The sequence below is a fragment of the Protopterus annectens genome, chromosome 14.part0 (assembly GCF_019279795.1).
Source record: "Protopterus annectens isolate FY-2018-M chromosome 14.part0, PAN1.0, whole genome shotgun sequence".
NCBI classification, from domain to species: domain Eukaryota; kingdom Metazoa; phylum Chordata; order Ceratodontiformes; family Protopteridae; genus Protopterus; species Protopterus annectens.
Genome location: NC_056748.1, coordinates 170148001 through 170172350, shown reverse-complemented (window position 1 = coordinate 170172350; position 24350 = coordinate 170148001). Strand labels below are relative to the sequence as shown.

The window sequence follows — 24350 nt, the reverse complement described above, 5'->3', positions numbered from 1 at the left end:
GTCCAATTAGTACTGTGCAATATTATTATCCAATTGGTAATGTGACTAATCAGTCTAAGGCTTATTAGAGTGGCTTATTACAGTAAACTCTATAAATATGCAATGTACTCTAGAGCTTACTTATCTCTACAAAAAACAGCCACATGTAAAAGGTTTTAAAAATATTTAATAATAAATAATTAAAACACAAGACAATACTACTACACCACAGTTATATCTAAGAGTTCAGAGATCACACAGAAACTTAAAACAATACAGTAGGAAAGTTCTGATATAACAAAAGAAACACTTGTCTAATCTTTATAGTCCTAGCTATTTCTACAAGAAAACATACTGCTAAGACACTACTTACATAAGACAACAGGCAGAGTGCTGGTAAGTTGGATATCAAGATCAAAATGCTTACAGTCTCTTTCTGCACAATAGTTTTTAAACTCACTTACAAGCATTTCTGCTAGGCACTCCTAGATTACATCATTTTAACACTTAGGTTTTCCCAGTATACACATTACATCATTTTGACACGTAGTCTGGAGTTCCCAGGCAAAAATGCTACATTATTTAGCAATCTAACACCTGCTCAGGAAACTACAACAATAAAAGACATTTCACATGTACACGCTAGGAATTATTCCTTAAGTTAAGATAATAGAAAGAATGTGTTCAGCCAGCCACTTTGGCACCACTATCTAGATCAAAAGGGTATACAAGACATAATTTTAACTTTAAAAGAACAGATGATATGCTTGGCTTAGTTTTCCTTGCATCATATGACAGTGTTGCAACAATCTTGAAGTTCACATTTTCCAGTGTTTTCTTTCATTTAAGAACCAAGGCTGTATTTTACATTTATATTTACAAATGATAGAATTATGTATCAAATTCTATTTGACTAGGCTGGTAGCCTTCGCCCATCTTCCCCCAATCTTCACATCCCTCCCCCCCGGAGAGCTCAAGCTAGTTTTTTGAGAGACCCTTGATAAACGCCGCTTGAGAGGGTTAGGTCTATCTGAGGGTATCTCACCCCATTCCCTGTCTTGAGAGCCCATCTACATTGGCATTACTACTCCCACTGTGATGCTACACTGACATATATGCTTGCAACCCCAGGCTCCATCTTAGCAACCTGGCATTTTGCTGACTGGCTCTGTTTAACCATATTAGGGGGTTGTGATCTGTCATTACTGTGAATTTTCTTCCATACAGATAAGGCTGAAGTTTCTGCAGTACTCACACTATGGCTAGACATTCTTTTTCTACAGCTGCATAGCATTTCTCCCTAGGTTGGAGCCTACGAAAGAGATAAACCACTGGGTGCTCTTCTCCCTCTGAAGAAATCTGGCTAAGTACAGCCCCCACCCCATGGTTTGAAGCATCCACTTGCACAACAAATTCTTTGCTGTAACCTGGACTGGCTAACACAGGTGGTCCTCCCAAAGATTCCGTAAGCTTCTGAAATGCCTGCTCACATGCTGGGGTCCACACTACCTCATCTGGCCTGTTCTTCCTTGTCAGGTCCGTGAGGGGAGCAACTATGGTACTATAACTAGGGCCGAATTTTCTGTATTACCCTGCTGTCCCTAAGAATGCCCTCACCTGCTTTTTGGTAACAGGTGCAGGCCATCCGCCACATAACACAAGCACTCAGGTCACTCCAAAGCAAGTACAAATACGACTCAGTCATTGTCCATGCTGGTGTGAATGACCTGAGATGTACCTCCCTGGACTACATGAAAAGAAACATAGAGGAGCTCTCTGATTATGTAGCCCAGGCTGGTATGACCCTGACCCTGAGCAGCATCTTACCCTCACCAAGAATGATGCCACAGTACAAAGACAAAATGATCAGCTTTAACAATTGGCTTAATTACTGGTGTCATTCTAAGGGGATCCAATGTCTGTCTGCTTGGGGTGACATGCTTGGCGAGCCACGCTGCTTCGCAAGGGATGGCTTGCACCTGTCACCCCTGGGCTTCCAGATATTGGCCAAGGCTCTTGCCACCCCCATAGTGCCTTTTTTAGGCAAGGCTCAAAAGACAAACCCACCTCCCTAGAAAACACAAGTGAAAAAAAACTAAGGGTAATGCTGCTCAATGCCAGAAGTCTAAACCTCAAGATGCATGCTCTCGAAGCCCTCCTCAGTATGAAGAACATTGATGTCTGTGCAGTGACTGAAACCTGGTTCAAGTCTCCTGAGAGCACCCCAGCACTACCAGGTTTTACCTCATATCATGCTTTCCAGCCCCAAAACTTGGACCGAACCACAAAAGGAGGGGGGAGTATCCATATTCATCAAAGATACCCACACCTCCAGGGTAGTGGCAACGCACGAAGCATCGGAGACCATCCAGGTGTAACTAACCATAGGCAAAACTGCCCTACACGTTGTAGCATGCTACAGACCACCCTCTCAAACTCAGGAACCCCACTCAGCCTTCCTGAAGACACTGGAGAGTATGAATGTCTCACCAAATACCATCCTGTTGGGAGACTTCAACTACCCAAACATAGACTGGGAACATTACTCAAGCCCCAACACCCTAGCCCAAAGGTTCCTAGAATTCATAAACTCAAATGCGATGGAACAACTAGTCACCACTCCCACAAGAGGAGATAATATACTAGACCTGATCATCACAAACATGGGGACAAAATGCTCCACACTGGAAGTATACCCCTCATTGGTGAGATCAGACCATAAATTAATCTCACTGGAAATCCACATCCCGCCCCCACCCCCTGCACAAAAGACCACAGTGAAGAACTTCTCAAAAGCCGACTTCACACTTCTTAAGACTGAAGTGGTATCCTTCAAGGCCCCTTGTGGAAACCACAACCCACACCACTGAATCCTTTATAAATGCCTTCTACGGGCACCTTCAAGAATGCATAGATCATGCAATCCCTAATAAAACCAAGACCCATTCCCCCAAAGGCAGGTGCCCTGTCTGGTGGACCCCAGCCATTAACAAACTTTACAACAGGAGGAGGAAGCTACTACATGACAGAGCAAAATCCCTAAAAGGGAAGACATCTCTGATCAGTACTAGCAAAAATCTACGATCACTCATAAAATCATCCAAGGCCAACTTTGAGAGAAAAATCGCAAAAGGCACAAAAGACAATCACAAGGCCTTCTTTAGCTATGTTATAAACCTGGGTGGAAACACCCAGATATGCTCAGAGTTAGTCCAAAATGACACAAAATACACTGAACCCACAGACATTGCCAACATTCTGGCAGACAGGTTCAGTGCAAATTTCTCTGCCCCCTCCCCCCCAAAAGGAGAAATATCTATCCCAGCAGAGTGTAGCCTCCCTAACATCTCAGATGCCCAGGTGAGAGCCGCCCTCTCTAAAGCTAAAAACACAGCATCAATGGGACCGGACGGTGTCCCAGGCTGCGTGCTACATGAACTCCAAGAGGAACTAAATCCGCACATAAGGCTGCTGTTTAATCTTAGCCTTACTACAGGATACATACCCAAAGAGTGGCGTACAGCAACAGTGGTCCCACTCCACAAAGATGGTGCTTCTACAGACCCTGGAAATTACCGCCCCATAAGCTTGACGAGCCTGTTCTGCAAAGCTATGGAAAGGATCATTATGGAACTCATAAACAAAGACATTGGGGACCTACAGACATTGGATCCTACCCAATTTGGCTTTGTAAAGGGCAGATCCTGCCTTTTGAACTTGGTCGACTTTTTTGAAACAGTCACTAAGGCCATTGATGAGGGTAAGGCTTTTCACACAGCCTACCTTGACCTTGCAAAAGCCTTCGACACAATACCCCACTCGGGCATCATAGACAAACTCACCAGCTTAAATGTAAACCCATATGTCACAAGATGGGTTGCAAACTGGCTCAAGGACAGAACCCACAAGGTCAGAATTGCTGGAGCCATGTCAGACTCTAAGCCAGTCACAAGCGGTGTCCCACAGGGCTCAGTCCTGGGACCCCTCTTATTCGGCATTTATTTTTCCGAGGTGCAAGCAAACATAAGAGGATTGTGGCTGACAAAGTTCGCAGATGACTGCAAACTGGGAGCCATAATTGACACTCCAGCGGACACAAGCATCCTTCAGAGAGGCCTCATAGAAATGGATAATTGGTGCATAACTATTTCTATCACCATCCGACTCATGAATAAAATCATGATATCCATTAAACAGGATAGGTCTAAAATGTCCCATGTTTCTCTTATTAGGTTCATAGGTTCATAGGTTCATACTAGGCTATCTGCCCTAGGGCATTTATAAGCCTAGCCCAAAGTTTTTGTGGCTTTCACCACCCCTTAAGTTTGAAGGATACTATGCCCATTATTTTGCCGTGCCTCTGTCCAGCAGTGACACTGAGGTGACCCCTGGGGTAAACCTGCGATATCCCATCTATTGGTCAAGATTTCTCTTGAACAAAGCCAGCGAGGTGCTCTGCCTCACATGTACCGGGATTTTGTTCCACAGCATAGGGAGTCTCTGGGTGATGAATCTGTCCCTCCAGCACGTCCTATTTATAACCGTGTTAAGGTTTAAGTCTCTTGCTCTTGTAGTTCTGATGGATTTGGATTTTTTGAGGTGGAGCATGTTCATTAATTCCGGGTTGGACATGGCCTTGTATGTCAGGCACAGGTCACCTCTGAGCAGACGGTATACGACTGAATAGAGCTGGAGTTCCTTCATTCGGGCAGCATAATACATATTTTTGAGACCCTTTATCCTTTTGGTGAGGAACTTTTGGGGCCTTTCCAATTGCTGCAGGTGTCGGGTAAGATACATTCCGAATGGGGCATTGTACTCTATCATTGGTCTGATGAGTGATGAGTACAGGGGAACCATGACCTCCCTTGATCTAGATGTGAATCCCTTCATGATCAGGTGGGCAATGTAGAAGGTCTTCCTAACTACTTTGGCAACGTGAGTGTCAAACGAAAGGTTGCTGTCAACCTGGGTCCCCAGATCCCTGATAACCTCTTCTGTGCTTAGTGGATTGCCACGTATATGGTAGCTAGGGGTAACCTTGTTTTTCCCAAAGGGTATGACTATGCATTTTTTGGCGTTTAACTTTAGGCCATGGCTCTGGCACCAGTTATCCATTTCTATGAGACCCTTCTGAAGGATATCTGTGTCTGATGTGTTTTCAACTATGGCGCCCAGCTTGCAGTCATCTGCAGACTTTGTCAGCCATAATCCTCCTGTGTTTGACTGTACTTCTGAAAAGTAGATGCCGAACAAGAGGGGGCCCAGAACTGAGCCCTGTGGGATACCACTTGTGACCGGCTTGGAGTCTGACATGGCGCCAGCAACTCTGACCCTGTGGGTTCTGTCACTTAGCCAGTTTGCAACCCATCTTGTGACGTATGGGTTTACATTTAAGCTGGTGAGTTTTTCAATGATACCCGAGTGGGGTATTGTGTCAAAAGCTTTTGCAAGGTCAAGGTAGGCTGTGTGGACTGCCTTGCCCTCATCAATGGCCTTGGTGACTGTTTCGAAAAAGTCAACCAAGTTTAAAAGGCATGATCTGCCCTTGACAAAGCCAAACTGGGTCGGATCCAATGTCTGTAAGTCCCCTATGTCTTTATTTATGAGTTCCATTGTGATCCTCTCCATAGCTTTGCAGATAAGGCTTGTTAACCACCTCTTGGCTTATTTTATCAAATAGTCTGGGTGGATAACCTCTACTACTGAACATGGATCTAAGTAAACTACATTCTACTTGGAAATCATCCTCGAAAGGAATCATCCTTGATACCCTGACCAATTGGCCTTTCATAACCGCCATCTTTTGATGAAAGGGGTGGCTGCTAGAAAAATGCAAGAAAGCATTGGAATATGTGGGTTTCCTATGTATAGTTCTAAATCTGTTATGGGCTCTTATCTTTTGATATGTACACATCCAGATAGTTGATTGATTCTGTTTCAAATTGAAAGGTGAAATCCAAAAAGTCAGTGAAACATTTAATCTGTTCTCTGAAAATTGGAACTGTGGTATCATCGCCTTTCCAGATGAAAAACAGTCGTCCTGGTATCTAGTATACCAGGCAGCATGCTGTTGGAAAAAATCATTTTTAAATAAAAACTCATGTTCCCAATATTTTAAAACACAATTAGTGAAGCTACCACCAAAGGGTGCACACATGGCAACACCTGTAATTTGTTTATATGCATGACCATCAAATAACATAAAATTGTTGTGGAGAACTAGTTGTAAAAGTATTTCCAAGACATGTATTTCATCATTATCCATGCCTTCGGCATACAATAGATGCCTAACCCAATCTATGCCTTGATCTTGTGCGATAACAGTGTATACATCTTTTATATCAACTGTTAAAAAATTGTAGTTGGCATTAAATTCTAATTTATTTATGCCTTCTAAAAATCTCCATGAATCTGGGCAAATATGTTCTTCCCCTAAATAGTTTTCCATAGGAGGAAAGGAATCGAGTTGTTTATTTAATTATTCAATTGACCTTTTCATATAATTGTTTTATTTATTAATTGTATAAGTATATAAGTCATTGATTGCTTGTGTAACTTGTCTGAGGAAGTTTGGATACTAGTCCTTACGAAAGCGCTTACTGAATAAAGATTTGGAAAAGGAGTACATCTGCAAGTTTCGCTGTTTTTTTGTGTTCATGAGTACCAGTTGGTTGTGTTGTTTTTAATATCAATGGTTGTAAGATACTTAGTCCCACCCAGCTGCTCTAGGGCCTCATCTGTCCTAGGCATGGGGTAAGCATCCAACTCTGTGTTACTATTTTATTTCCTGTAATCCACACAGAACCTGGTGCTGCCATCCTTCATTGACACCAACACCACTGTGGTGGCCCAGGGACTTTTGGACTCTTGAATCACCCCTAGATCCAACATCTCCTGTACGTCCTCCCTCAGAATCTGTTTGACTCTGTCAGGCAATCCTATAAGGGGCCTGCCTAATAGACCTTTGGGGTCCTGTATCCACCTGGTGCTGCACCCGGTGGGTGCACCCTGGTTTCCCATTGAACGTCCCCAAATTCCTGCAACACTGCTCGGATTTCTCGAACATGGGTAGGAGATAGCTGCTGGGACACTGCTACCCCTTCCACTGAGGTGTCAGCCTGAGCCTCACTGAGGAGATCAATCCCCAGATCTCCCTCAGACTTCTCCTGCAATCCACTGCAAATGCTCAGCACAAGGGCCTCCCTGTCATGGTAAGGTTTCATCATGTTAACATGGTACAGTTTGTGCCCCTGCCATCTGCCTAACACTTCCACCATGTAGTTAACATCACTTACCTTTCTTACCACCTTGTAGGTTCCCTCCCAAGCTGCTTGCAGCTTGTCATGTCTGACTGGAATGAGAACCATTACCTGCTGCCCCACAGCATACTCTCTAGTTCGAGCATTCCTGTCATACCACACCTTTTTCTGTTGTTGGGCTTCTGCCAGGTTCTCCTTGGCCAAGCCTATAAGTTCCCTGACCCTTGTCCTCAGGTTTAGGACATATGCCTCAACAGACTCCTTGTGAGACTTGCACAGACCTTCCCACTCATCTCAAATTAAATCTAGAGGTCCCCTCACCTTATGCCCATACAGCAACTCAAAGGGTGAAAAACCTGTGGATTCCTGGGGAACCTCTCTGTAAGCAAACAACAGATGGGGCAGATATTTCTCCCACTTCATCTTAAACTGATCTGCAAATGCCAGTAGCATGGACTTGTTTGTAGAGTTTAACCTGTCAACAAGACCATTAGTCTGAGGATGGTAGGGGCTCATGTGCTTCACCTGACAGGACTTCCACAGACAAGCCAGCAGGTCTGACATGAAATTGGCACCTCGGTCAGTCAGTATTTCTTTTGGGAAACCTACCCTGCTGAAAATCTCTAACAAAGCATTTGCCACCTTCTCTGCCTCAGTGGAGGACAGATGCACTGCCTCAGGGTATCTGTTAACATAATCCACTACCACTAGGATATACTTTTTCCCTGTGGAACTTGGGGTACACAGAGGATCCACAATATCCATAGCTATCCTCTGAAATGGCTCTTCAATCACAAGCAAAGGCATCAAAGGAGCTCTCACCTTGTCTCCTGCCTTGCCTACCTTATGTTACTGCTCACAGGTCCTGCAGTACCCTGTTACATCTCTGGAAATTCCAGGCCAATGAGTTCTGCATAATATGCCTCTTTGTACATTTTATGTCCATATGACCTGCAAAGGGAATATCATGGGCTATGACTAGAAGCGCCAAACGGTAACTCTAGGCACTTCCAACTGCTGTACTCTCTCACCTTCTAGCCCTCCCTCAGGGGTCCACTCTCTGTATAGTTACCCTTTGTCCCTGTATACAGATTCCCCCTTCCCTTGAGAATCAGGTGCCTTCCTAGCTACCTGCCTCAGGCCTTGCAATCTAGGGTCTGAGAGCTGAGCCTGCCTCAACTCTCTCCTTGTGACTCTTCCCAGCTCCCCTTCCACAGGAAGTCTGGCATCCTCTGACAGTGGTGTCATCCTGGGTACTACTACTCACCTCTACCTTTGCAGTTACCCTGTCCAAGGGAACATCAGTACCCATAAGCAGCTGTTTCTCACCTTCAGTCTCACTGCTACAGAGTAGCTCCCTCCCTGAAGTAACCACCTCAGCAGTCCTGGCTGCAAGTATGCAGTCTGTCTGGGTCTTCCCAGGCTACCAGACCCACATGCTTGTCTCCTAGCCTTACTGCGTATAACTGCATAAGTACAAAGTACTGCCTCATCCAAATCCTTCCCTCTCAGGACTTCTGCAAGATGGTAGTTCCATACCCCTGTTGTCTCAAAACAACCTACTGTTGGCATTTTGTCTTTCTCACTTACTGGCTCCCTCACCTTTGGTTCCCCACCTTGCCTCTCTGGACATGTGTATGCCACATGGCCCCACTGGTTGCATTCAAAATATTTAACCCTAGCTCCTGGACGTGTACCTGGCCTAGTGGCTTCCCCTGCTACTGGCAGATTCTATTGGGGCAGTCTGTGCTGCCCACCATGGGTTCCTTTAAACCCATGAGCAGTACGGGGGGTCCCTTTCCTGTGCAGGGCTGCCCTGCTTGCCAGGTATAGGTCTCCCTTCTTCCCCAACTCATCTGAATTAGCATACTGTCTATCAGCTAACCAGATCCTCATGTCCTCAGGCAAAGTGCTAAGGGCATGTTCCCTCACCAAAAGGTCTGCCAGCCCTTCAAAAGTGGTGACCTGACATCCACTCACCCAGCTATGAAAATAGCTGCTCAGTTCAGCAACATATTCACATACAGTTTCATCTGCCTTACTTCTGTGCTCACGAAACCTTTTCCTATACATTTCAGGTGTTAGCTTAAAACTTTCTAAAAGACATTTTTTTACAGCAGTGTAATCAAAACAGACAGAGTCAGGCATTTGTGATATACAAGTTACAACTTTCTCATGGAGTAAAGGGGTCAGTAACCGTAACCGTACCCAGAGCCTTTGGTCAACACTATACTGTTTGCATACCCTCTCAGTCATATGAATGAAACTATCAAAATTATCCCCCTCTTTAAATTGCGGAAGAAATATACTGACCCGTTGTGCTTCTGGGGTCCAGTTACTCCCTTCCCAATTACCTCCATGACTCTGGTGAAGAGTCAGCATTTCCTTCTCATGCTTCCTCTGATGCTCCTTTTCTTTGGCTTCTATCTCCAAATGCCTGGCCTCCAACTCAAGCCTCTTTAGCTCCAGCTGGATTTTTAAAGTCCACTGCAGAAGGTTTGAGCTGTCCATTCTCCGAGGATATTGTATCTCCACTGTCAGTCTGATCGTCTTTCGCAGAAAGGTTGAGCTGTCCATTCTCTAAGGATATTGTATCTCCACTGCCAGTCTGATTGTCCTCCTGGATGCTGTTTTCTGATGCAGCTGTAACCAAGGCTGCAGTCAGGTTTGCCTTAGTCAGGTTTCCATGCACCAGTCCCCTAGCCTGGCACATCTACACAAGCTGGCTCCTTGTCAGCTTTCCATATTCCTCTGCTGACATGCTGCCTGCTCACCCTGACTAACTAAGCTTACAAAGGAAATAAAACAATTATGATTTGAACTCTGAGTATACACTGCATGGCTAATTTAGAGTACAAAACACCTTCAAAGATCACTGTACATAAGCTACAGGATTCACTCTACCCACACCACTGCAAACCACAAGTGAGGATATCTTATCCCAACCACTGCCAACCACAAATGTGACAACTGTGCCATGGCCCAGCATTCAAGGAGCCTCAATCCTCACTACTAACACCAGGGAGGGCATCTCATATAAGGAAAGGATAACAAATACACACAGTAAAGTGCAATTTCCTTTACGTGCACACAGAGATCAAGTCAGTCTTGGGCTGGTTGCTCCCTTGCTTCCCAGGTCCCCAATAAGACTCCCCACTGGCATAGCTATAGGGTCCAGATCTCAGCCTGGCTGGCAAGCTAACCTCCAGTACCCTCTCTGTCCCACCAGTGCTTCGTGTCCATGCCCAGGTAGCTAACACACCACACACACTTTGAGATAAGTATTTATACAACTTCACAGGCACTCCTAGGAAAGGCTGACACAGATTATCCAGCTGTACCCCTTTACCCAGACTATACGGTAGTAATTGCTGCCACCATCGGCTAATACTTATCAGCTACCCAAAGGCCCTTAAAAGGGTGTCCAATTATTACTGTGCAGTATTATTATCCAATTGGTAATGTGACTAATCAGTTTAAGGCTCATTAGAGTGGCTTATTACAATAAAATCTATAAATATGCAATGTACTCTAGAGCTTACTTATCTCTACACAAACCAGCCACAGGTAAAACGTTTTAAAAATATTTAATAATAAATACTTTAAACACAAGACAATACTACTACACCACAGTGATATGTAAGAGTTCAGAGATCACACAGAAACTTAAAACAATAAAGTAGGAAAGTTCTGATATAACAGAAAAAAACACTTGTCTAATCTTTATAGTCCTAGCTATTTCTACAAAAAGCATACTTCTAAGATACTACTTACATAAGACAACAGGCAGAGTGCTGATAAGTTGGATATCAAGATCAAAATGCTTACATTCAATCTCTGTGAACAATAGTTTTTAAACTCACTAACAAACATTTCTGCTAGGCCCTCCCAGATTACATCATTTTGATACTTAGGTTTTCCCAGTACACACATTACATCATTTTGACACTTAGTCTGGAGTTCCTAGGCAAAAAGGTTACATTATTTAGCAATCTAACACCTGCTCAGGAAACTACAACAATAAAAGACATTTCACATGTACACTCTAGCAACTGTTCCTTAAGTTAAGACAATAGAAAGAATGTGCTCAGCCAGCCACTTCGGCACCACTATCTAGATCAAAAGGGTATACAAGACACAATTTTAATTCAAAAGAACAGATGAAATGCTTGGCTTAGTTTTCCTTACAGCAGATGGCAATGTTGCAACAATCTTGGAAGTTCACATTTTCCAGTGTTTTCTTTCATTTAAGAACCAAGGCTGTATTTTACATTTATATTTACAAATGATAGAATTATGTATCAAATTCTATTTGACTAGGCTGGCAGCCTTCACCCATTTTCCCCCAGTCTTCATAGATGTGGTATTGTGATATTCTTTTATAGTATTTAAACAGGTACATAGAATGGATGGTTAGTTCAGATGATGTTCCTTTATGTAATGTGGAATGAGAGTGCCTAATTCTTAAAGCTTACAGGAGTTTGTCATTAGTGGCTGCAGTAGCATTTTTGTAGTTATTTGGTTGGTTATTTTCATACATTTGACATACTCTAGGAAAAAATAATACCTTTACAATAGGCAACACTGCAGACAAGCACCTTGCTAGTCCCAACCTTCCTACAGATGTACTTGTGGAATATGGCATTTTTTTCTGAGCAGTTACACTCATGGTGACAGACCATTTTCTGCAAGTGGAAATAGGACTCCGTTTACTGTGTTCTCTCCTGACTTCAGCAACATAGTTAGCTGACTTTGGTTTTGTCCTTTATTATTGAAGTAGAAGTATTCCACTATAATTTGAGGTGTGGGTTCATTCAGATATCTATCTCTGAATTTATTGTTGATTTTTTTTCAGCACCTTTGGTGCCTAGTGCACTATAAGTACCAGGGACAATACTTCTGAGGAATGCCGAACAACACTGACGTGATTTTGTTGTAGGAATTATGCTTAGTTTAAACTGGAGCCGGCTTTCTAGTTCTTTCATTAGAGATTGATGGGATTCTTTTTTGCTGATGATTTTTTTCTGTGTATTTTATGATTTCTAAGTTACAGAGTTCAAATTTAGATTTAGTAAGAAGTAAGTTTAGAAGACAACCCAGGACAGAACTTGCCTGTTTATGTGTGGAGTATGAGCTGAGATATTTTCACAGATGGATTTAATTGCTATTTATTTAAATGTGTTACTAGGGTAGAGCACTTATCCCCATGGAAGTATTTCAGGATCAGCCTCAGTGTGAAAAAGATACACACCAAAAGAAAGACAAAACATGTATGCAGTGTGTTTAATAAGACAGACAACCCCTGATATAGTTCCTAAAGCAAGGTTGAAAGAGTGAAAAGTTTTAGTTAGTATGACATGACCAAGAACGTCAAAGGCTTAGATCTGATCAGTGACAGCAGCTAGAAGGCCAAGTGCTTGTAATTTGCCTGCATGCGTACCTTTTAACAAGCGATCCTTCATTAGCCAGCTGATCCTTACAGCTCTATTACTTCATCTAAAGCCACATTGCTTTGCCATTAGGGTGCCATATTTGCTCAATAATTATGTTAGTCATATAGCAGTGGGCTTTTGTAAAACCCAAGCTAGAGATTTCAAAAGTGAAACTGACATTAATTAACCAGATTGGGTAGCGTTAGAATTCTTAAGAATATGAACTGTAGTAATTTATTTCCTGGGTAATTGGACAGTGGAATGATAAATTGTTTTACTGATAGGTCGATTTGGGGTGTGGTAATATAATGGGCTTAGATTTTTAAGAATTTTGAATGTGTGTTATCTGTACCAATAGTACACTTGTTTGATAGTTTATATGGTACGGATGAGGCTTCTTTATGTGTGCTGCATCCTAAGTGAAAATAAGTGTAGATATTTTGGGAGGGTAGGCTGGTCCAAACAAGCTGGCACAGTACTCATTACATGATGTGTAGAATTTACCATTAAGTAGCCCAGCAATTTTTATGAGAATTCAAAGAGTTCAGTCAGATAATTTTGATGTGATATTTTGTGTAGCTTTGCTACATACAGCAAACTTGTTCACCTTCCTCTAAAAACTGTTTGAAGTCCAGATAAACAAGTTTTGCTTAGGTAGCTACACTTATATCATTTAACATACTTTTTATTAAAGATTTACTAAGGTGATAAATGTATTAAACACTTGAGGGTTGTTAGATCTTTGCCATTCTTCACAGATTTCCTTCCTACAGGTATGCCATTGCCTCCAATATAGAGATCATCTAGGGGAACTGACCCTCCCCCATTTATGCTTGCACTACAAAAACATGTCTACCTTGAATGGTAAGGTCATTGCCAGTAATTTGTAATACATGGAGTCGTTATTAAAGTGCTTAAGAATAAAGGACCAGTTAGTCTGAATTAGTTTAATGCAGGTTAAGTACTGTTTATCATCTGGAATCTGGGTATTGATGGTCTTTTGGCTGATCAGAACAGAGAGTGACAAGCAACATCTGTTGAACTACTTTGATTTTTTTGTGTGTTGGGTAGCATATTTTTTTTTTAGCATATATGCACATTTGTATTTGTGTATATGTGTGTGTGTGTGTGTGCATGCGTGTGTGTGGCAGATAAAGGGTATTGTGGGCCTGGGTGATTCTCAAACCATGGGTTCACTCACTTCTTTTAAACACCATGGATAAATTTCGGATTTACTTTCCTGATTTAGTTATAGTTATGGTTTAATAAAACAAAGTTTATCTTTTTTTAATCTGTACTCTTCAGCATTTTTCCAGCAAGAAAGTAAATAAAAAATTAACCAATTCAGAACTTTTCAACTACAAAAGACCACTCAAATTGCTGTTGGTCTTATACTCCAGTGTCTTTATCATCAGTTAAATCTACAGTATTGACTAGGTACACCTCACTTGTCAGATTCTGATTAAAAATGGCCATAGTAAAACTTAACATAAATATGCAGTAGTCCTAATAACTATTTAATTTAATCATGACAGCAGAATCATTCATGTTCATGCACAAACAGCCCCCATACCCAAATGGGCTCATTGTTGACCATGTGCACCTCTGATATGTAAGTGTGGTAAAAGTAATGGTAGCATCCATGGCAACATATTTTTCCTCATACAGATGCATAATAGCCAGAGTAAATTATTCCAGCTTACTTCACACAAATGCTCACTATTCCTGTAAAACCATATAAAAGGTGGTTTAAAATGAGTAAAGAACAAAAATTAAAGTTACTTTCACCCACCCCCAACCAGTTGCTATAACCAGTTTAACAATGTACACTTCAGAAGTTCAGTTGTGGTAAAAATAAGTGCCACAGTAATGTACTTCAAGTTCATTTCATGCAAGCACATAGTAGCCACAGTAGAGTATTTCAACTTACTTAATACAAATGCTCACTAGTCCTGCAAAGCCATATTAAAGACTGTTAAAAAGCAAAAGACACCAAGAGGGTGAATTAGTTTCATCCACAGACAGAATGCTTGTCACATTCCAGCAAGTGTTGCCACCTTGATAATTAGATGTAACTCAGATGTCTAATTATCATAGAAGAGAATGGCCACCACAATGTATTTCAAAAGTGTGTCATACTAATTCACAGTTGACTCTAATGTATTTGGCATTTAGCATAGCAAATTAAGGTTTAGAGCTATGAGTGAGCTGTTTCCTATGGTTTAGGGTACAGAGTTTGATCCTGTCTACCTCCCCATTTGCTTACTCTGCAACTCTGAGCAAGTTACTTAATCAGACAGTCACATGGGTTGTTCCTGGAAAGAGATATTTGTATCCTGTGAGCTTACCTAGTTAACAGATGGATCAAATAAAATAAGTTTTCCAACTTAATTCTTACACATGTACACAAGTCCTGCAAGCCAGATTAATGTTTATTTAAAATGAATAGACAATGAGAAGGTAAAGTGCTTTCATTCACAGCCACCCCCATTCAAAAAGGTCCTGGCCACTGCCCCAGAACAGACACAGTGCTGTTAGAAATGGATCCACTGGGATTACCAAACAGATGAAGATGCAGACTGTAACACACTCCCATGTTTAAAAAAATACTAAAAAAAAGTATAAAGCATTTCAACACACATAAAATGCCCCACGGGTAATGCTGTATTATCACATTATAAATCCAAAAATGTAGTTTTAATACAGAAACAAACAATTAGTAGGTTAACCCCTCCCTCAAATTCTTAATATACTATTTTTTTTATTTTTCTGTGTTTGGCAAGAGACCCATTTTTCTCTGTAACTCACCAAATTGCACAGTGCTGATCCACCTTACGGCAAAAGCCCAATCAGTGCATAATGCACAGCAAGAATTGTCTAGCGATAACCAGTAAGGACAGAAAGAAGAACCAGAAACTTAACATTGCATATGTTGAATTTGTTGCAAGCATTTGCTGTATTTTTCTGCTTTTTATTAGCAGACAACAGTATTACTTCTGATATTGTTATGTCTTTTAACAAGCATGCTAATATATTAAGTGATGTGTCAAAGCCACTGCAGCTGATATTCCCACCTTTACCATATCCTATGTTATCAGTTGTTGGATAGTAGCTTTTATAAATCCATAAATGAAATGTAATTATCAAAAGTTTTAAGGTACATAATGTAACAGCCCAGTGGTTATTGCCACTTTATTTACAGTCATCACTTCAGACATCTGATTCTGATAAAAAATGGCCACTGTAAATGCATACTTTTCAGATCTATTTCACAAAAACTGTAGCCACAATTAAGAATTTTATTATTTTCATACAAATCATAGTAGTCCGGTACATAGTTCATGAATCAGGGATTAAACCAAAAATAATGGGGGACAAAGACCCAGAATCTTAACCTTGTAGCTCTAGAATCAGGAACAAAGCAAATAAATGTTGTTGTTGTCTTTTGGCTTTTCCCAGTTAGGGATCACCACAGTGGAACTCCAGTCCGCTAATGATTAGCAGTAGATTTTCATGGTGCCGAGTTGACAGCTCGACGCCCAACCTTCAACGAAGGCATGTCCATTCACGCATGTCTTTCGGAACGCCACTCGACCCGCGGGGAGGACATGCAGACTCCATACAGAAGGCAATCCCCACACACTAGCTGAGAATCGAACGGGAGAACCTCTTGCTGTGAGGCAACAACGCGACTGCTGCACCACCGTGGCAAATAAATAAATAAAAATAATGGGGGCAAAAGCCCAACATCAGGACTTTAAATACTGCACTTGTGCTCTTTGAATTTAGTAGACATTTTTGTATTAATGTGCATTTTTTGAAGGATCTGGAGTCTGAAACTCAAAATGTCTGTCATTATTTAGTGCTGCTAATATCAGTGAGAAGTAGATCAGAAATATGAGGCATAATTAAGGACAGTGAAAAGCTATGGCCCTTCAAAGTCACAATAATGATTGTAGCTCTCAACCTCTTAGCATAAGAATTATGGACAAAGCCAAAAATAATGGGGGTGGGGGGCAGAGGCCCAAAATCAGGGACAGATTTTAAGTACTGCTGCTATAAACTTAGAAAGTTGATAGAGTAATAGAGTTTACATTTACAGGCATTTTCTGAAGGATATGAAGAGTGTAACGTAAATGTCTCTCATTATTTAGTGACTTCAGTCCGCTATGATCGGCCAGAAAACCATTAATGTTATGAGGGCAGACCAAAAACTTGAGATGAAATTCTGAACATTTGAGAGGACAAAGAGCAGTAACTGGTCATTTTTATCTACATGTAGCACTCGTACCCAGGGCCTATCGCTGTGTCATTGTCTTTCAGATTATTCATTCATAAAACAGTTTAAATATGAACATATATGCTTCAGTTGTTTGTTGAAATAAGTTACTGGCCAGAAATAGTTACATACATTTCTTGGTAAACAAATATACAGCTACTGTCCAGGCTCACAGTGCTTCCACAATGAGGCAAATGAAAAGCTCTTTTCTGCCTCTTAAAAAATGTCTGCGATTGTAAATTGAGTTTTGCTGAACTGAGTCTCCTGTAAAGACTATTGCTAGATGCATAGCAGGCCATGCAGCGCAGCTGTTATGGAACAGGTAGACAGCTAGTTTAGTTATGGCCAGGATAAAATCATCACAGAACAAAAATACCTGAAGCAGAGCAAAACTCTGACTCTCTAACCACCATCACCCACTCCCTTAACCAGAATAACAACACAGTAAGAGTTAAACAACTGTCTTATTGTCTTCAGCATTTTCCATAAGACTTTTTTTACTTACTAACAAAATTACTTCAGTTTCTCCATTTCACAGGGTTACTTTACCACAGCACAAAGTAAACAAACACAAGGAAAGACATCAACACAAGGAAAGACATCAACAATCCAAAACATCATCCCAAAACTGTAAACCATGGAATGCCTGTTAACCTTAAAGGAGAGAGCATATCTTTTCATAAAAGATATACACACAGCTAGAAAACATGCCTCACTCATGCAGTATGCTGATGATGTCAAACCTGCATGGAAATAAACCTGGACACCCTACAAAAAATAACCCAGGAATCTGTAGCTTCCATCAAAAACTGGATGTGCAAGTCCCAACTTTCCCTAAATCCGAACTAATCTTATTTACCTCCAAGCTAATAAACAATAAACGTCTCTTCACTGTATGCATGGAAATAAACATAGACACCCTACAAAGAATAACCCAGGAATCTCTAGCTTCCATCAAAAACTGGATATGCAAGTCCCAGCTTTCCCTAAATCCTAAAAAAATCCGAACGAATCTTATTTACCCCCACGCTAGTAAACATCTCTTCACTGTAATGTCAACAAACAAAACCAAAGTCAGACCAGTTACTCATACTAAGCTACTTGGTGTTACTGTAGATGAAAACCTCTAGTTTGATATCCATATAAAAGAGTCGTCAAAAGAAAAAAAAACACCAAATATTTGGCACTGTATGCAGCATAGCCCCTTACTAAACAAAGTCTTCCTTAAAACAAATAACCCACTCCTTTCTCTTACCTTCACCTCTATATGCCTCTTTCATATTTGTAAACCTAAATTCTACTCAGTTCAATCTCCTTAACTAATGGTATAATAAAATTGCCAAATGTGCAACCAACAAACCATATAAAACTTATTAGTGCCAGTTAAACAGCTCAACTGGATAGAACTGCCACGCAACCTAGCAGGTACCCAGATGGAGACCTGCCACAAAAACATTCACAATCCTGAACATTGCGCTACCCTCGACAGCCTTGTTTATCCCTACTCGCTAGTTAGATCATTACGTTCTGCAGATACGATGCTCCTCCATATCACCAAATCAAGTAAGCATACAGGGAACTGCTTACACTCTAACTATGTAGCTAAATCATGGAATTCCCTACCCATCACAATAAGATTATTAAACCAAACCAATTTCTTCAAACTCCAACTAAGATTACATCTTACAGAAACATGGCTGTGCTCCTGTATGGCACCAGATTAATCTCTAAATGATAACTAATTTTCCAAATCCCACCATGTCATCCAACTCTTTTCTACCTTGGCTATGTCATCTTCAATAGTTTTATGTTTGTGTTTTGTCAGATTTCACAAATAATTATAAATGAACTCTTATTGTTTATTTTGCATATATTTGTAACATCCTGTGAACAGATATTAACCTGATTACTACCGTCCTTAAGGCCCACACTGTTAAGTGCATTGCGTAGTAAACAGAACAAATTTTAACCAATTGAATCACCAAAATGCTTCCCAGTTGGCCATGTTTAATCCTGAAGGCAAAGCCAATGGAGTTAAATATGTACAGCAGCCAAGAGGGAGTAGGCATCCAGACTGGTCAAGTTAATCACAGGGGCTACATCTTTGGGATCAAACAATTAAGCCACGTGAAAGTAAATCTTGTTGTACTTTCCACCTTCCAAAGCATTATTGCTATTACAAAACTGAAAAGCTTTTTTTTTTTTAATTTATTTATTTATTTATTTTATTTGGTTTGCAAATGCTATACATGTGTAGTTTGGTGCCTTGTAATCACTGAATTATCTTTATTCTGGTTTACAAAAGGAAGCACTACTGTTAAGCAAGGCACTGTAAGATTTTGTATTCATTCTAAAGAATGTATTTATAAGAAGAAACAAAACAGTTAATTATATGATGAAATATACATATAATGCAGAATGAATCAAAGTGTGCTATAAAATGAGAAGATGTTTAGTTTTTCAGTATTTGAGTGATGTGCATTGAATTTTATTACTTTTTAAGTATTACTTTTTTAAGTGTAGTGCACTTCTTTCCGTATTTGAAACTAAGACTGAGGCTTTTTTCTGTCAGAATTTGCTAATTTGTGCAGTGTAGGTCTTGTAATTACAGTAGGTACTCTTCCATATGGAGGTTTTGAGGGAGTGACATCCCTGTTGGTGTATCCATGTTGGAATCTCTAATGTAAAAATCTGATTGGCAGATAGGATAATTCGACAGCCAGCTCCCACTGTATAAAACAGTCTGACCACTCCTCTTAATTTCTGCACCATTATTTACTTTTATTGCTACATTCTTGTATTGCTTCTTTAGAACTGAATATTTAATTGTTTAAAATCATAGCTAGTGTCTTTACTGTATCATCTTCTTTTTTCCATTTGCAGATTAAAGTAGTCAATCCTAAAACAAAACACTGTACTACATTGGCAGGGACAGGTCATGCTGGCAATGTGATTGGCCCTCGTTTTCTGCAGTCATCTTTTAATGAGCCTGGGGGCCTTTGTCTTGGAGACAACGGAAGAACGCTATATATAGCTGACACCAACAATCACCAAATAAAAGTGTTGGATATTGAGACACAGTCTGTGTCTGTGGTAAGTTTAATAATTAACTGAAAATTCCTGACACAGCAAAGGTAATTTTACTGCTTTGTTTAAACAAATCTGATCTGTATTAGTATGTGAAACTGATGAGACATTGTCTGTTCTTCTTCTTAAATAGTAATATGTGATAGTATGTGAAGGAATTTTCACTTAAACAGAATGTAAAAGCTAAATATATGCATATTACACAGTGTACAGAGTTGCTTCCACAAAACCTTTTAGTCATACCTCTCAACCTGGACACATCAAAAATCTGGACAAACTCCCAGGAAAAGTAGGTACAACTGGCCAAAAACTGGGACACTGATTAATGTAAAATTTGCATACATTATTGTGTAATCCCTCCCATTTCATTGGAATTGTGGGATACCAACATCAAGATTGAAGTCACTAAATAATTATAAATAATGACAGTCATTTGAGTTTTAGACTTCATATCCCCCAGAAAATACATAATAATGCAAAACCTGTTAGTCCTTCTATTCCTATGTTGCAGTTTTCTAGTTGTGGGATTTTCTGCCCTCAGGTGACTCGTACGTCGGCTCCTATACAAAAGCTTCAGCTTGGCTGTTGCAGCGTGCGTGGGAAGTCAGACGTAAGGCCATAAACCAGGGGCCTTAAGTGTGACTTCTGCATGCAAAATCCTCAGAACTTTTCAGCCGCAGATGACCTAAGCATCGTATGATCGCTCCTTCTCAGACGTCACATCAGTAAACTTAAGTAACCCGTTGGGTTTCTGTTTTTTCTTGTTTAGCCGATTGTTATTGCTTAGGCTTGGTTGTTGTAGCCTTTAGCTGATGTCAGGTAAAAAGGGAAAGTGCCAATGCGGGTGCCAGATACCCCATAAAAACGCCCATGGTAGGTGTGTTTTTTTGCTTAGGCTGGGAGCACAACCATTCCACCTGCTCAATTTGTCAATCATTTGTGCCAAAGACCCTATGTAGCCGTTTGGGCAGTTTAAACCTCTACCTAGAAAACCATCACCTTAAATGGTTAGCCCTAAGAATGGATTCCCCCATCGGAGGCCGCATCCTAACCTCCACGCAAGAAGACCAAGATTGCAAGGCCTTCCTCCCCTGCTGATTCGCTACTGGACACCTTGCTAACTGCCGATCTAGGAGTTGAGGAGTGCCTGGAAGCTCCGTCGACTTTAACAACGTTCTTTGAGGAAGCCGTTGCACAGCCAACAACCGGCATGTCCTTGCAGCTTACCCAGACACCAACTACCGTCGATGTTGATGGGGAACCAGATTTTGTGGTACTTCCGACCAGGATCCAGACTTTGGAAATGTTGACCTCAAAACCTGACTCCAGGCTGATTCTAGCTTCCATCCAGGCCAAAAAGAAGCAGAAAACCAGGCATACCTCCTCCTATGCAGAAGCCCTACTAGATTAGCAGGCCTTCACTTCCTCTCACATGCAGGCCCTTAGGCCTTCAGCCTCAGCCCCCACTACTCTGCCTTTACTAAGTCTTAGGCCTGCATCTGCCTCTTCCCTCCCACCCATGACCTCTTGGGTTAGGGAGGAAGAGCATGATTCTTCCTTTTCTTCCTCAGAGGACACCATTTCATATACATCTCAGATTGCCTCTCCCCAGGAGTATTACTCCCCTGATGAAGAATCTGTAGAAGGGGATTCCCCTGAGAATATTATCTTTGGTGAGACCATCACCAAGATGAATGATTACTTCAAGTGGAATACTTCACAAATGACCGACACCCAAAAGAGGTACTTTCAGCTGCTTGAAGTAGAATCTCCCTCTCCTTTGGCTGTCCCTCCGGTTCTGCCTGCTTACTTGGATGCCTTTAATTCAGCTTCTAAGGCTCCAGCCTCACAGCCACCTGCCCCTAAGCACACTGACCACTTCTATAAAGTGCCAGAGGAGCAAAAATTCTTAGTTAAACCACCTTTGGCAGACCCAGCTGTGATTGCCACCGCCCCTGATAAACAGTCTAGACTGCCTTCTTCCGCCTCCCTCCTACCCACGGATCAAGATAGCAAATCTATGGATAGGCTTGGAAAGAAGGTATACACATCCTCCACACTGACTTTCAGAGCCATTAATTATCAGACCCACATGACTAAGTATGCTCTAGACTTAATGTCTCAAGCCTCCTCCATGCTGGCTTCTATTCCTGACAGCCCCATTAAGGCTGACATTTCCCCCAAACTGTCCTTGGCTCAGAAAGTAGCCAGACACTCCATTAGATGCAGCTACGATGCTGCAGAATCATTTGCCCTCTCTGCAGCATCTGTTTCTATCCTGTGGAGATACTCCTGGCTGACACTCCAGAATCTCCCAGAAGATTTCAAGTCCAAGATCATGGATGACCCCCAGGATCACAATTTCCTTTTTGGAAAACAATCTGCAGACCTCTTCAAAAATTTGCAGAAAAAAAGTAAAGAATTACAGGACATCAAACATCTGCTGGTGTTCCCCATTCCCAAATATTACAGGAACTACCCTGGTAAAACCAATTTTGTAAGGCGTAACCCTTCACAGACACCTGCTTCCTCTTCCAGATCTAGAAAAGGGGCAAGAAGACCTACCAGATCCAGACGTACTGTACCACCTCCTCAGCCCAGACAATCCTTTCAGGACAGAGGAGGTCCCAATAATGCGTGACTGCCTTGCCCACCTACCACTTTCTGCACGCCTTCCCCACTGCCTCCCCTTCTGGCAAACCATCACCACAGATCAATGGATCCTATCCATTATGCAAAAAGGGTACTTCCTATCCTGGAAAGAAAAAACACCCAGGAAAGGCATTCCATTTCCCCCCAAAAACCAACTTCATCTCCTTCCACAAGTTTTGTCAGACCTGCTAAAGCTAGGCACCATAGAACCTGTCCCCTCAGGACAGGACAGAAAGGGATTATACTCCCGTCTCTTCCTGTTCCCCAAAAAAGATGGTCCCTGGAGACCCATCTTAGATCTCTCCTTTCTAAATCTACACCTTCAGGTACCCGCCTTCAAAATGTTGTCACTTCCCACTCTGCTACCTCTTATTCCACCCAGAGCCTTCATGGCCTCCCTAGACCTAAAAGAAGCCTACCTACACCTACCCATCAGGACTTCCACAGAAGATTCCTGTGTTTCTCTGGGGCTTCCTCTCATTTCCAATTTACTGCTTTACCCTTTGGTTTATCCACTGCCCCCCCGAGTGTTTACAAAGTCCCTAGCCCCAGCCATTGCCTTCTGCAGAACTCAGGGAATCCAGATTTACCCATATCTGGATGACATCCTAATACTAGAAGAGTCAAAAGATACCCTCTCAAGGCATCCGCACTTCACCATGTCCCTTCTGCAAAATCTAGGGTTCACCATCATCCTCCCAAAGTCCTCAATGAACTCAGACCAGGACAAGATTTTCCTAGGCTGCAGAATCAGAACGGACAAAATGAAGGCCTTTCTCTTACAGGACAAGGTTCTATCCCTGACTTCCCACTTCAAGGAAATCCTACACTCCCAGAAGGTGATGGCAAGGCAATTTCTTCATCTCCTAGGCTTAATGGCAGCAACCATCCCTATGCTACCACTGGCCAGAATGCACATGCGCAAGCTAAAGTGGTACCTTAAAAACATTTGGTCCCAACACCTGAATCTCTTAGAACAGGTTATTCCCCTCTGGCCCTGTCTAAAGATAGAAGTCATCTGGTGGAGTCAGCAAGTCCAATTAAACCCAGGCCTTCCACTCCCCCCCCCACCCCAACCCAAACAAAGCATACAGATGCCTCAGATTCAGGTGGGGGGGGCGCGACACTGGCATATCCTACAGGGTTCAGGAAAAGTGGCACCCTTATCTACAGGCCAAACACATCAATGTCAGGGAAATGACAGCAGTCTTCCTAGCTCTAAAGACCTTCACTCCCTTCTTGTACCAGGGGTGCTTCTGATAGTGACCAACAATACCACTGTTATATGTGGTACCTCAACAAACAGTGAGGAACAAAGGCCTATCAGCTGTGCAGACTGACCCTGCTGATATGGGACCTAGCCTTTCACCACAACTTGGTCCTGCAGGCGAGCTACATCCCCTCGCAGGACAACAAGCAAGCAGATCTCCTAAGCAGGATTTGCTCTCCACAGCACGAGTGGATGCTGGACAGGAAGGTCTTCCTAGGTATAGTCCACCGATGGGGTACTCCACAAATGGACCTGTTTGCCTCCCCCAGAATAGGCAGCTGTAGACCTTCTGTTCAAAGACCTACTCCCCTCTAGCATGGAGAGTGTACGCTTTCAACATCTCTTGGGAGGGGAAGTTTCTTTATGCCTTCCCCCCTTCCCAATGATTC

General features: G+C 41.9%; 1 protein-coding gene across 1 annotated transcript in view; it reads left to right on the top strand.

Moving 5' to 3' along the window:
- NHLRC2 (NHL repeat containing 2) overlaps positions 1-24350 on the top strand; it is a 2274872-nt gene that overhangs the window by 1837718 nt on the left and 412804 nt on the right. Inside the window, exon 9 of the mRNA XM_044055938.1 lies at positions 19836-20045. Within this exon, the coding sequence (XP_043911873.1) occupies positions 19836-20045 (210 nt within the window). The remainder of the gene's footprint in view (positions 1-19835; positions 20046-24350) is intronic.